This window comes from Zootoca vivipara, chromosome 12, assembly GCF_965207765.1.
Source record: "Zootoca vivipara chromosome 12, rZooViv2.hap1.1, whole genome shotgun sequence".
In the NCBI taxonomy this organism is placed as follows: domain Eukaryota; kingdom Metazoa; phylum Chordata; class Lepidosauria; order Squamata; family Lacertidae; genus Zootoca; species Zootoca vivipara.
Genome location: NC_142595.1, coordinates 32,072,327 through 32,086,354, shown reverse-complemented (window position 1 = coordinate 32,086,354; position 14,028 = coordinate 32,072,327). Strand labels below are relative to the sequence as shown.

The 14,028-nt window shown below is 39.9% G+C and overlaps 1 protein-coding gene across 1 annotated transcript; it reads right to left on the bottom strand.

The window, feature by feature from the left end:
* Positions 1–961: 961 nt before the first annotated feature.
* On the bottom strand, positions 962–13,018 carry LOC118094739 (vomeronasal type-2 receptor 26-like). Its single transcript, XM_088655476.1, has 4 exons — positions 11,209–13,018; positions 9,018–9,245; positions 7,171–7,297; positions 962–1,957 (listed from the first exon to the last, which is right to left on the bottom strand). Exons 1-4 carry the CDS (start codon positions 11,485–11,487, stop codon positions 1,056–1,058), a joined length of 1,536 nt encoding a protein of 511 aa, XP_088511602.1. The 5' UTR covers positions 11,488–13,018; the 3' UTR covers positions 962–1,055.
* Between the last annotated feature and the right edge of the window lie 1,010 nt (positions 13,019–14,028).

The following is a 14,028-nucleotide window of genomic DNA, read 5'->3' as shown; positions in this document are numbered from 1 at the left end:
AGAGCGTTCCACCAGGTCGAGGCTAGTACTGAGAAGGCCCTGGTCCTGGTCGAGGCCAGTCTAACCACCTTGTGACTCGGGATCTCCAGTATGTTATTATTTGTGGACCTTAATGTCCTCTGCGGGGCAATATATATATATAGTTATTTTTAGTTGTATACAGTGGTACCTCGGGTTACGAACACGATCTGTTCCGGGACACAGTTCGTAACCCGAAATGGTCGTAACCCAAAGCGCCATTTTGCGCAGGCGCAAAGCGCAATTTCCACGATTTTCACACTTTGCGCATGCGCAGAACGCACGCACGGTGAAAATACTTCTGGGTTTGCGGAGTTCGTAACCCAAGGTGTTCGTAACCCAAGGTACAACTGTATTTCAATTTGTGTGTTTTATTGTTGTGGATCACAAGCTACCGTTGTGCACTCACATCTCTTAAGACTGCAGGGGTGCAGTTAGGGTGTGTCCTGCTGCAAATGAAATTCTTGATCTGGACCTTCTAAAGTGTAGAAAAGAATTTGCTCTCCATCACAAGAATGAATTTCAAAGCATTACTGGTAATAGTCTTAAAATAGTTGCAAATAAACATTACAAAGTAACACAAGGCTGGTGTCCTTGGGATATAAGGTTTATTTACACATAAATACAACCTGAGCCTATAGCCTCTTTCAGCTCAGCTCTCACACAACTTATCCTGGCTTTTGTCCTTTTAATTACCAGCCAGGTGAGGAGGAAAGGGCCATGTATTGGCACAGAGTAACTTTTTTAGTTACACTAATGAAGGTTCTTAAGTGGCAAGCTCATTATTTTATACTTGCCTAGTGAACAATATATTCCTCCATCAACCTTTATACTTAACTTGATTGTAATTGAAGAGACTCATAGTATCATGCAGACTGACAGCCCCCCAACCTGTTACATAATACACACATGCACACACATACATAGATACATAGTTATAGGTGAAAACACAATTTCACAAATAATGTGACACTTGTTCAATTTTACATACTTCTAAATCAGTTGAATAATAATAGACAGATCACTATAACCATTCTTTATTTCCCCCTCCTTATTAAATGCTCTCTGTTGTTTAGCTCCGGTCTCAGAATAATGATGTAGCATTTGGGGAAGAAAATAGAGCCCAGTAATCCAGCACCAGAGCACAAAATAGAGAAGATCTCCACAGCCACCATGTATTTTCCTTTAGTGCTAAGATAAGTTGGAACAAAAGACAGCCAAACAGTACAAAAGACCAGCATGCTGAAAGTGATGAACTTGGCTTCATTGAAACTGTTGGGTAACTTTCTGGCAAAGAAAGCCACAGTGAAGCTGACAATTGCCAGAAAGCCTGTGTAGCCCAAGACACAGTAAAACATGGCAGCTGAACCCTCATTACATAGCACTATGATTTCCCCATTTACAGAGCTCATGTCTGTATCTGGGAATGGAGGAGAAGAAATCAGCCAAACCATGCAAATGACTATTTGAATAAATGAACCAGAAAGGACAATTGAATCTGCCAGTCTCTTCCCTACCCATTTTCTTATTCCAGATCCTGGTCTTGTAGCCATGAATGCTAGAACCACAGTGATGGTTTTTGCCAACACACAGGAAATGGAGGTTGAGAAGACAACACCAAAAGCCATTTGTCGGAGAAGGCAGGTCAGCTTTCCAGGCTGCCCAATGAACAGCAAGGCACAGAGGAAGCAAAGTAGAAGTGAGCAGAGGAGGATATAGGTGAGGGTTCGGTTGTTAGCTTTCACAATTGGAGTGTCCTGGTGCTGCCAAAAGGCCCCAAGGATTAAAGCTGTGATCACAGAGAAGTAAATGGCCAACACAGTAAGCAAGATACCTAAAGGTTCTTTATAAGAGAGGTAGCTTAAAATTCGGGGTATGCATTGGTTTTGATCTTTGTTAGGATATTTGTCTGCTGGACATTTCATGCAGGCATCCATGTCTGAAAGAAAAGAAAGGGCTTTTTAAGTATTCCATAATTTCAAACATCATCTAATAGAAAGGAGTCCCTGTCGCGGTCACTCTGACCTGCACATCACCCCCGGACGTTTGACGGTCTATTGGTGATGTGCCAACGACAAACAAATACTTTCAATCACTCACACACCTCAGACCAGGATATAGTAAAATAAAACAAGATGGTTTATTGAATGTTCTTATGCGTATTGGTTATTACCTCTAAATATAACTAATAATAATTATCACTAAACTCATAACACTGTATCCTGTCTATCTCACTATTTAACAGCCACCACAATAATAACCAGCTCTTATTTTCACACCAACTCCTCTCATCTATCTCACTCTCATCTAACTCTCCCTCAACTCTCTCATCTCCTGCCTGCCTGCTTCTCCCTATATACACCCTGCTTCTGGCTGGAGAGCTCCCATTGGCCATTTCCCTCCCTGGTAACTTAACCCCTTCTAGGCCCTCTAGAGGTGAAACGCCACATACCTCCCCCCTTAATAAGTTTGAAACAGGAGGGTTAACTTCTCACAGTTACTCTCCTGTTCAAACAACAATAGTTCAAAATACAACATTTATACTCTTACCCTTACCTCCTCCCATCCAAATATACACATATTTCTAAATGCATAAAACAACTTTTTTTTAAAATGTCCACTTGATCTTCTTCCTCCGGTCTCCTGGGTAGATTGTCAGTCCAAATTTCGGATAACAGAGGTACCGCTGTCACTCTTGTCGGGTCTAGACGTTGATGAAGCACTCGATCTATGATCTAGAGATGACTTTCTTTGTGTGTCAACTGGGATCTCTTCTCTGACGTAAGCTCGTGGATGCTCACAACCGACCTCTCTTTCATGCTTGTCTCCCTCGCGAATAACATTCCTCTCAGGTGGGCATACTTTTAGTCTGCCTCTGGGTCTTGGAATCTTTGCTGCAGACACAACTGGCATCCCTCGGTTTAGACTTGTCTTTCGATTGACAGGCACTGCCATGGTGGTTGTCTCTGCTATCTCTTTAGCTACGGCTTGTTTTCCAGCCTTTCGCTTCCTCGCTCTTCTAAACATCTTAGGGATAGCTGCATCATCTGATTTCTCAATATCTTCCCTAGGTTGTTCTGACAAATTCTCACTTTTCAAGATTTCTAATTCTGTTACTTTTACTTCAGCTGCAACAGATATTTTATTGCACTTAACTGACCCACATTGCACAGTCAGCTTTCTCTTTTTGGCACTAATTTGGTCATTTCCTTCTGTATTACTTAAGTTAGGTTCTTCAGTAGTTTCCTTAAAAACTATAGGTTTGGTCTCTCTGGAACTAATAGACTTCCTGATCACATACTCTGCTTTCTCAGCTGGCACTTGAGTAATATTGCAGCTATTTTGGACTTTGCTTACATGCCACAGGTCCTTCTGCCACTGAGTATCAGTATCATTCAGACTTGTTTTTGAAAGAGTAATCGTGTCAGTTACTGAAGTGAAACAATCTCTAGGCACGGATCTTGACCTATTGAGTTTTCCTAGACCACTGCTAAACTGTACCCGTCTGGGTTTGTCAGAAGTGTTCGAACCGCTCTCATTCGTATGTAATATTTTCGCTGTACCAGGAACATGGGATGATAAGTTTTTCCTATCCATACAACTCTTGTGAGATTGTGCGACATTAGGAAGCTCTTGTGTGGGTCCTGAGACACAAGGATCACTCTCTAACTTGGAATCTTTTTCTCCCCCCACTTTAACTTCTTCATGCCCTTCCACTGCAACTTGACTCAGACTAGCCTCATCCACTTTTCCCCAGCCTTGATAAAGCAAGTTGTTTTCCTTTGCATCACTGGTGTTAGTAAAGGTATCCCCTAAAGTACTTGGTGGCCTAATGATCCCTTCTGGGTTCTGAGTAATTTGCATTAACAATGAATCATGTGGCAGCCTCTCAGTGTCTTCATTTTGCTTTTTAGCCAAACTATGGGTTTGGTTCGCAATCACCGGTTCTATAAACATTTCTTTTCCTTCCCTGGCTTGGGTAGCTTGGACTTCCTTTTCTAAAAGTCTCTTGCTCAAGCAAAACTTTTCAGGGCTTTCATGTGTTAGAGGATTGGCTGCCTCAAAACAATTTAACAACTCAGAATCTTCTTGTTGTTTCTGAGCAAAGCTAGGTTTTTGTTTTCTTATAATAGGAACCAACAGGGCTTCATTTTCCCCCTCACAGTTTAGTTCCTCAGCTCTAGCTTCATTGGCAACAGTAGCATTCTCCTCAGCGTGAGGTGACTGCTGACTCACTTTAGTATGTGTTAATACAAAAGAACTCTGTACATGCTCTATGAGATCCCATCCTATTAACACGGCAGAGGGAATCTCTTCAGATATTGCCACTTCCCATTCTCCTGACCAATTCTTGTACTGAATTTCAAGCCGTGCGACCTTCAGCACCTCTGGCTGTTTAGAAATTCCTTTTACTCTCCTCACTTTTCCAGGGATTATTTTAGAGGGACTAACAAAATTTGTGTGCACCAGAGTCACCTGAGATCCTGTATCACGAATCGCAATAAATTGCTTCCCCTCAATCCCAATAAATTCCCCAGCATTCTTCAACAACTGATTTTCATATTTAATGGTATAGCAATGAGCTACTGTGTCTTCAACTGCCACAGCATGAAGGCTGAGTGGGGCTGCTGTCGTCGTGGTGACTGGGCTAGCTTGACTTGCCTCAGCTGACTGGATACAATAAGCTTGCTTCTGAGGGCTAACACTTGGAGCTTTATCTTGCTTATTTTTACAGTGAAAACTTTTATGGCCAAATTGATTGCACTCCCAACATTTGATTTCTTTAGGATTGGTGTAATTATTTTTCCTCCCCTTCTCTTCATTTGTACTAGTGCTGCCTTGGGTTCTGTTTCCTTTCTCAGTCTCTGAGGAAAGGTTTCCCTTCACTGCCTGGGATTTGCTTTTGGGAGTCCCCCACAGTTTCCCGCCAAAACTTGGGTCATCAAATCTATGGTCCCTTATTTCATTTATCTGATCAGCTAATTTAGCAGCTTCTTGAAGGGTTCTAGGGTGTCTCTCTTTTATTAGATATCTTAATTGGCCGTGTATAGTTTCATAAAATTGTTCTAAAGCAAACACTTCTTTTATTTGTGATGTGGTACTGGCTTTCTCTGTGTCGAACCACTTGGTGAGGTAATGTGAAATCTTGGTGCCCAGTTGAGCATATGTTTCCTCCTTCCCTTTTGTCACACTTCGGAACCTCTTTCTTAGCTGTTCTGAGGTAATTCCGAAATGGGTAAAAGTTATTTGTTTAAATAATTCAAAGTCGTTTGCTTGCTCTTCTGTCATATTAGCATAAATTTCAGCTAACTTTCCGCTAATTCTAGCCCTTAAAATGATCATTTTCTCCTCATCTTTTACTTGAAAATCTTTACAGGCTCTCTCAAATGATATTAGAAAAGCTTCTGGGTTATCTCTCTCCTTAAATTCAGGGAAATTCAGGGAAAATCTACTTTCCCTTGTGTTTGGGAATTAGTGTTATTGCTATTATTTTGGTTTTCCTGTGCTGTTAATTCTATTTTTTTCAATTCCAGCTGATATTCCCTTTCCTCTCTCTCTCTTTCAATTGTTAACATCATTTCTTTCTCTGTCAGTTCTCTTTCTTTTTCTCTTTCTTCAGCTTGTAATCTCATTTCTTTTTCTCTCAACTGATATTCCTTCTCTAATTTCCACCTCTCAAATTCCTCAGACATTTGTGGAACCCTCCCCTCAGATGGGGTTTCACTAACTGTTTCAACTCTAGGCTCTTCAATTTGTAAAGACTCATTTTCCTCCTGGGTTCTTTCAACAGAGGTTTCCCTCACAGCTGGTTTACTTTTCTTAGCTGGCATATTGTGTGAGAATCTCTATTAAGCTTAACAACTCTAGAGAAATTTCCTCTCAGTTTCTGTTCCTCTGGCTAGGCTCTTCAAGATTCCTGTCACAAAGTTCAGCTAGGGGTTTTCTCTCTCACCCTTTAGCTAACTTCCACTGACTCTGAATCTAACCCACAACCAGAACAGCTTTTGAGTTCTCTTCTCTTGTTGTTACAGCTTCTGCTCAGTACCTCAGAACCACACACTCACACCCCCAGGTTAGATAATTAATCCTCAGATTATCCTCCCCTCCAGGTGTAATGTTGTCCCTATTGGTACTAGTGTTCTAATTCGAACCCGATGCTGTCACTTTTATAGCGTGATAAATCGGATCCCGGCGCTGCCACCAGTTTATGTCGCGGTCACTCTGACCTGCACATCACCCCCAGACGTTAGACGGTCTATTGGTGATGTGCCAACGACAAACAAATACTTTCAATCACTCACACACCTCAGACCAGGATATAGTAAAATAAAACAAGATGGTTTATTGAATGTTCTTATGCGTATTGGTTACTGTACAAAGCTTAAACGGTTTCAAAATCACAGATGGTTCCTATACCGGCCTAATACCTCTAAATATGAATTACCGGCCTATTACCTCTAAATATAACTAATAATAATTATCACTAAACTCATAACACTGTATCCTGTCTATCTCACTATTTAACAGCCACCACAATAATAACCAGCTCTTATTTTCACACCAACTCCTCTCATCTATCTCACTCTCATCTAACTCTCCCTCAACTCTCTCATCTCCTGCCTGCCTGCTTCTCCCTATATACACCCTGCTTCTGGCTGGAGAGCTCCCATTGGCCGTTTCCCTCCCTGCTAACTTAACCCCTTCTAGGCCCTCTAGAGGTGAAACGCCACAGTCCCATACTGTCGTAATCTGAAACAAGTGCAGTTGAATTGCCACCTGTTCCAATATAGGGATTGGTGAATACATCTCTGCATTCCCACAGCAATTAGATAAGGCCAAGTTTTCTTAACAGTTCCATTACTTTCCAACCTCTACTCTTCTTCTCTCCCCACCCCTCAACACTGCTACTGCTGTTCTACTGCTGCTGATAATAATAATAATAATAATAATAATAATAATAATAATAATAATAATCTTTAACATTGTACGGTCTTCTGAAACTGAACCCTGTCCTGATAGATGTGGCATCTTAAAAGTCTAGAGAGTTGAGGAAATAGAGGGAGAAGGATGAATGTAAACTGGAGAATTATATGCATTCAATTAATTGACACATAGAAACTTGGGCAACCTATATTCCTTTACTTATCATACCCTTCTGGCAAGATATCATTCCTTCTGGACATGGAGCACAATCATAGCAGCAATATTTTTCTCCTTCCTTCCTTTTCCGACTGTAGCCAGGATAGCAATGGTCATTGCACAAAGAAAGCGGCAACACCTGATCACAAACATGAAAAGCAGATTAGTATTTTTAAAAAGGGTTTGCAGGAGAGCAGCTCTTGACATTGAATGGTGAGATCACTGAGCTCATTTTGTGTTCGCTGTTTTCATGAATGTTTTAATATGGTTTACAGTAAAACATTGATCAATGGTGCTATGAATAATGTGGTCACTTTGCAACCAGTCTGATATTTTTTGAAGGAGATACTGTGCATATAGCTTTGAAGAGATGTCTAACAAACTAATTAGCCAAATGTTTTGGGGGTCCTTCCTGTCCCTTTTCTTATAACTTGAGAAAATGATACTCATTTTCCATCCAGAGCACATTTTACCAGTGTTGTTTATGGTGGTAAATGAGCCCATCAGGATATGTATCCAATAATAATAATAATAATAATAATAATAATAAATTTTTATTTATACCCCTCCCTCCCCAGTCAAAACTGGGCTCAGGGCCCATGTATAGGACTCAGGTGGAAACATATCTTCTCCAGAAAATTCATTTTATTTCAGGCATGAAATTAGGGCCTTTATCTTATTGCAGGAAACATCAAAACTAACAAACTGAAGTCTCTGAAAGTCCTTAAATGAATCACGTTGTCAGACTTTACCCAGCGGAGAACAAGCTGTGAAGCTTTGTCTAATCAGCAAATGTCCAATTCTGATGTCCAACTCTGAACTCTACTGAACAGTGTTTCCGGATAACAACTACTGTTTTGTTGAATTCTTCATCAGCCAATTAATTTAACACTTGTAAGTAGAAAGATATCTAATTTCTTCATTAACCACTGTACAGTGACCACATAATCGCATAAGCATTGTTCCAGAGTATTTCTAATCCACATGTATATTATATCTATTCAAAAAAAGATTAATTAATGAAGAAATTACATATCTTTCTCAGGCCCCCTTAGCGGGAGACCTATGAGGCAAAAACCTCCAATAAAGTAGCACAATCAGGAGTGTCTGCAAAACCAATCTGGACTAGTGTCATGCCAGGACCACAGGACCACAATCGATCTTCAATCAATAAAGTTGTGGCCCAGAAACTTAAACTAAAATTATGTGTCCTTTTGAAGTTATTTACTGGAAAAGGGCTTGGGGGGCCTCGGGGTGCAACATGTTTATTGCAAACGTATTATATTAAATTGCTGGAGCATAGAAATAAAATCCTTATCTGCCTTCTTATCCCAACCCACCATGTTCCAGGAAAGAAAGCTGAGTCTTTACTGGATATTTTCTAGTCAGTTATTGTCTATTTAATGAGATCTGACAGTATCATAATGTGCTTTTCTATAATTACCCCTAGATTTCTAGTAGGGTATGTGTGTTGGGCCAATACCTTTGTTTGGGCCAGTGTAATGAATCTTTCCTTTTTGTTTATTGAAGCACATATGAATATTATTAGGATAGATGACAAATGCTGCAGTCTTATGTTTCAAGAACTTTCTGCTCCTTCCTCAGAAATTGCCTTTTCCAGACTATAATTCCCTTTCTCTAGTAAGAATAGGAAATGGATCTCTAACCTTCCATTGGTTGGGGGGGGGTGTTATTTGGACAACTTTTATATTTTGAATAACAGTTCTCTGTCAGCAAACATATGAATCAGAGACCAATATATATCCCAAGCACCGGATTCCTGAAAAGTTAATTCGATACTGTCTCTCCTGTCAAAGTTAATGATTACAAATATTTGAAAATCTGAAGTTATTTCTCACCTGGTTAAAGCTTCTATGCCACTCAATTAGATCATCATTAATGGTTAGTTGTTTACATGGAGGAGCCTGAGGTTCCAGTCTTCCAATGTTCACTCTAACAAAAGAGTTGTTTGAGAAAGTTACCCAGTTGGTAAGATCAAATCCTGCTACTAATTCTCGATTTTCATCAAACCTCACATTGTCTCCAGCACTGTTGTTGAACAAGATGTTCTTTAGTAAGTGATGAAACTAGAGTGAAAAAGTAAAGGAAACAGGGGGGGGGGTTAAAATCTCCACAATGGGCTGCTTTGTCTTATAATAAAGAAGGTAAAGGTAAAGGGCCCCCTGACCATCAGGTCCAGTCATGTCCGACTCTGGGGTTGCGGCACTCATCTCGCTCGATAGGCCGAGGGAACCGGCGTTTGTCTGCAGACAGCTTCCGGGTCATGTGGCCAGCATGACAAAGCTGTTCCTGGCGAACCAAAGCAGTGCACGGAAACACCGTTTACCTTCCTGCTGGAGCGGTCCCTATTTATCTACTTGCACTTTGATGTGCTTTCGAACTGCTAGGTTGGCAGGAGCTGGGACCGAGCAACAGGAGCTCACCCCGTTGCAGGGATTCGAACCGCCGACCTTCTGATCAGCAAGCCCTAGACTCTGTGGTTTAACCCACAGCACCACCTGGGTCACCAGTGGACTGCTTTGTCTTATAATACATTGCCTAATAACCCATTTTCTAATAATGGATATCTTTTGGTATATCCAGATTGTATATCCAGATTGTATATCTCTTGGTCCAGATTTTTGATTCTGTGGCTAACCTTTCAGAAGAACTATTTTTCTACAGATGCAGGGAGCAGAATTTATTCTAAATTTGCATCATATGCTAGCCCACTTTTTGAACAGTGTTGAAATATGATTACCATCCACAGCCGAGCTGTCAGAAATCCCACTCTCCCTCCTTCTTGAAATCTCCTGTGTCCGAACTTGGATTTGTACATGGCATGTAATGCATGTCCCACAGCGTATACAGCATTGTGAACGTTGTAGCTATGGCCCATCATTTTCATTTCAAAAAATGTATGTGGAAGGCTGTCCAACTTCTCATCACCAGTGCAGACATTATTGTTCTCCATATTCACATTAGAATTTTTCAATGAACAGAGAAATGCTTGCTCCCAGAAACTTTGAATGAAACCATCTCTGAGTGTCCAGGAAGGCTTTATGCTGTGAACAAATTTCTGGAATCCAAGTGGCTCATTTGAATGAACTGTAAAAGTTAAGGCACCATGGAAATGCTGGATGTCCCACAATTGTTGAACAGACAGTGATTCAAAATCCCATTGTGATGTTGCAATCCACACTTTACCCAAAGGTGGCATTGACAAAAAAGGTATACAAAACAGCAGCATTCTTAGATCCTGCCAGGATGGAGGCTCTCCATATACGAAACATGCATTGGCTTTTCTTTCCATGAGAACTTGATAGTTATCTACCTGATCTATCATAAAGTCTAAATACTCATCCACATAAGTCCGTTTTGGTAGTCTGATTATGAATGCATAGCAGATGCTATTTTGGGTAAGCAAGGGGATTATGGCCTTCAAAAATCTGTCTCCATAGTCATCATCCACGGCCAGGAGCCCAACCCACATCCACCCAAAATGATGAAGTAATTGGATTACTCCTCTGAATTGGTAATCTTCATTGGGGACCATCTGATACAAAAATGGGAAAGCTGTTTTGTCACCATGCGCAGGGGGAAATGATCCATAAGTGAGCTGAAATAAAATGAAGCACTATGTAGTCTGCCTCTGTATTGGAATGGTCTTTAAGAGTTTTTTTTGTTTTGCTTTATCACTTATCATTTGTTTTTTGCCACCTTGGGAGGAATGGTGGTGTATTTACAGGATGATTCATAATGAAGTATACAGTTTCCATTTATAGCGTGTTGAAACTGTACACTTCATTATGAATCACCCTGTATTATAATGTAAGATAATATAAAACAATGTAAGATAATATCTGGTGGATTATAAAAGGCCAACATTAAAATTAGAGAAGTGAAATGGTAGGTGTGTTGCAAGTTATGCTGCTTTAAGTGTAATGTGAAAAATGAAAGTTAATAAACCTATTTTTAATAAAATAGAATAAAATAAAATAAAATTCTGTGTCATGGATTTCTCATATATTTACATGACAACGGGCCTACCTGTGGAATCTTGTAGATGGCAGCAATGTTGGCCATAATGGCAGAAGCTTCAGTCACATATCCTCCAATGACGGCAATTAATTCTTTCTGAGAATCACAGGTGAAGTTGGGGACAAACATTTGCTGTGCGCAAAGCAGGTTCAGGGTGGCCTTATAGGTCATCTTTGCAATGTAATAGCCATTGATAATGTGGAAGCCTAGAGTGATGTTTGGCAAGAGTTTCAGATTCTTATTGATCTCCTTTACAGCAAATGCCAAGGCCAAAATGTGCTGGTACATCTTTGGCACGGAGCTGCAATGGGAAATGACACCTTAACAAAACAAGGGAACATGCATTTTTGCTCATTGTCATCATCCATCTACATACTTTTAAAGCGGAGGTTCAGTATAAATCATGCAATATCATAGACTGAGATAATGTAAGTGGTAGTGTGGTATCAGATTCTCCTGGATCAAATGCATAATAGAGAGAGAAAGATAATACTTCTAAGATAAAAAAACAAAAACTGAACACTTCTAAGATATACTCTTCTCCAGAGAATGCTCAAAATGCTCAAACCATTTGTGGTCATTGCTCTGCTCAATAAATTGCATTTTGCATCCACTAAAGTCATTATATAGGGGAGCAGGAATTATGCAGTGTAAAACAGACATGTCATTCGTCAATGTCTGAACTTGACATTCGTCAATGTGCTGAACTTGATATACACAATACATAATTAGATGTATAAGTAAGGTATTATAAGTGACCACTTGTACTTATAAATATGATCAGTATGGGGCTACAAACCAGAATTTGCAAATGGTCCTTAGGATTCTTGTGAACCCCCTCTTTGGCACAGTAACAGAACAAACCTCTTGGATTACAAGAGAGTTAGGGCCGAGGATAAACAACGTGGAAATTTGTCCAAGAACATGCTCCGATCACAATGCAGTACTTTTGGATTTAAAAACATCTCTACAGGGTGCTTACAGATGGAGAATGAATGATGCTTTATTGAGGAATGGAAATTTTTTGGAGAAGACCCAAAAAACATTAAAAGACTATTTTGAGATTAATTTGAGAACAATGGTCGGCAAGAAAGTAATATGGGATGCCAGTAACGGTGTAATGAGAGGATTTTTGATTCAACAAAATGCAATTAGGAAAAAAGAATATAATGCAAGGAAAGAAAATATTTGGAACCAAATGAAAGAAAAGGAAAAGAAATTAAGAGGAAATCCTAAGAATCTACAAGTCTAGAAAGAAATTAAGGGATTGCAAATTCAATTTTCTCAGTTAATGAATCAAGAAATAGAATCTAAAATTAAATGGATGAAACAAAGATCCTTTGAATCAGCAAACAAATGTGGAAAACTATTGGCATGGCAATTGAAAAAAAGGCAGAAGTTAAATACCATTACAAATCTTGTGCAAGAAGGAAAACATCTGGAGCACCCGACAGAGATTCGAAAATGTTTTCAAAAATATTTCAAACAATTGTACAAACAAGAAAGGCAAGATAAAGACGAGGTGGAGCAATTCCTGGACAAACATGGACTGCATAAAATCCCAGAAGATAAGAAATCCCTACTTTCACAACAGATATCAACACAAGAGGTGGAACAAGCTATACAACAAATGCAACTGGGTAAGACCCCAGGGCCAGATGGTCTAACTGCTACATATTACAAAACAATGAAGGACTGGCTAGTCCAACCACTGAAAGACTTGTGCAACGAAATTTTGAATGGAGGAGAGGCCCCCGAGTCTTGGAAAGAGGCCTACATCACACTGATACCCAAACCGGACACGGATAGACCTCTCTCTCTCTCTAACAACTTTTATTAAGTTTTATATAGAAAAATCTATTGGTGAGTTTTAGACTCCAATTTCTTATACTTATTTTAGTAATATAGAGATGAAAGTAGTCCTTACACCGGTTCATCAATCAATGCTTGTGTAGGCTGCTCTATGAAAGTGGGGCTGTCATGAAAGTAAAAAACCTGAGAGGCAATTGCCCCGATGATCACGTTGCCTGGCTGATAAAACTGATGTGGTAAAGGAAGTGGATCATCATAAATAGTGCAGTTAATAAAATGTTTCTTGCATGCAATCTGAGGCATCAGTGTGAGCAGTAACACAGTTCCAACCAGCATCCGAATGTTGAAGGTAGTCATCAAGATTCAGATCCTCCTGTTTATGTCCTCACAATTGTCATCAGTTTTGAGCTAGCCTTAGGAGAATGGCATGTGGTGCTGTTGGAACACCAATATGCAGCTTGCCTGATAAAGATATATCTGTACCAGTGCCCTGTTTTAGTCACACTTTTAAAAGTTTACTTTTGTTGCAACGTGTCTGAACAACATAAAGCTTCTGGTATGTTCTTTTCCAATCTAAATAACTTCTTATTCCAGTGCTTTCCATGTCAAGGTGAATCAGGTATTTACTCATCTGGTCTTAAAGACAGATGTTCATCTACAGGTGTCAACACCTTTACCTCCACATGGAGAGAGAAAGGAAGGAAGGAAGGAAAAAGTGCTCAGAGTTCTCTGCTGACTTTTCCTTTTTCTCTGGAAAAGAGGAAGAAGAAGCCTATGATGTTGAAAGAAGCAAGAGCCTGGCATATATGAGTTTCTTTATGAAATATTTATCTTAAGATGGATTTCGCAATAGCAGTCCCTTCTTCCCGCTCTCTCTTTCCTCTCTCTCTCTCTCTCTCTCTCTCTCTCTCTCTCTCTCTCTCTCTCTCTCTCTCTCTCTCTCTCTCTCTCTCTCTCTCCACAATCCAATGCCTCTTTTATGAGGTACGTCTTTTCACTCCTCATACTAATAAATAT

Bases quoted from the DNA above. Each gene is read 5' to 3' on its own strand.
- LOC118094739 (XM_088655476.1), bottom strand. From the start codon at position 11,487: ATGTACCAGCACATTTTGGCCTTGGCATTTGCTGTAAAGGAGATCAAT. The intron at 9,246-11,208 runs GTAGGCCCGTTG...TTTTCACTCTAG, and splicing joins CCATCTACAAGATTCCACAG to TTTCATCACTTACTAAAGAA. The intron at 1,958-7,170 runs GTATGATAAGTA...CTTTTCTTTCAG, and splicing joins AATGATATCTTGCCAGAAGG to ACATGGATGCCTGCATGAAA.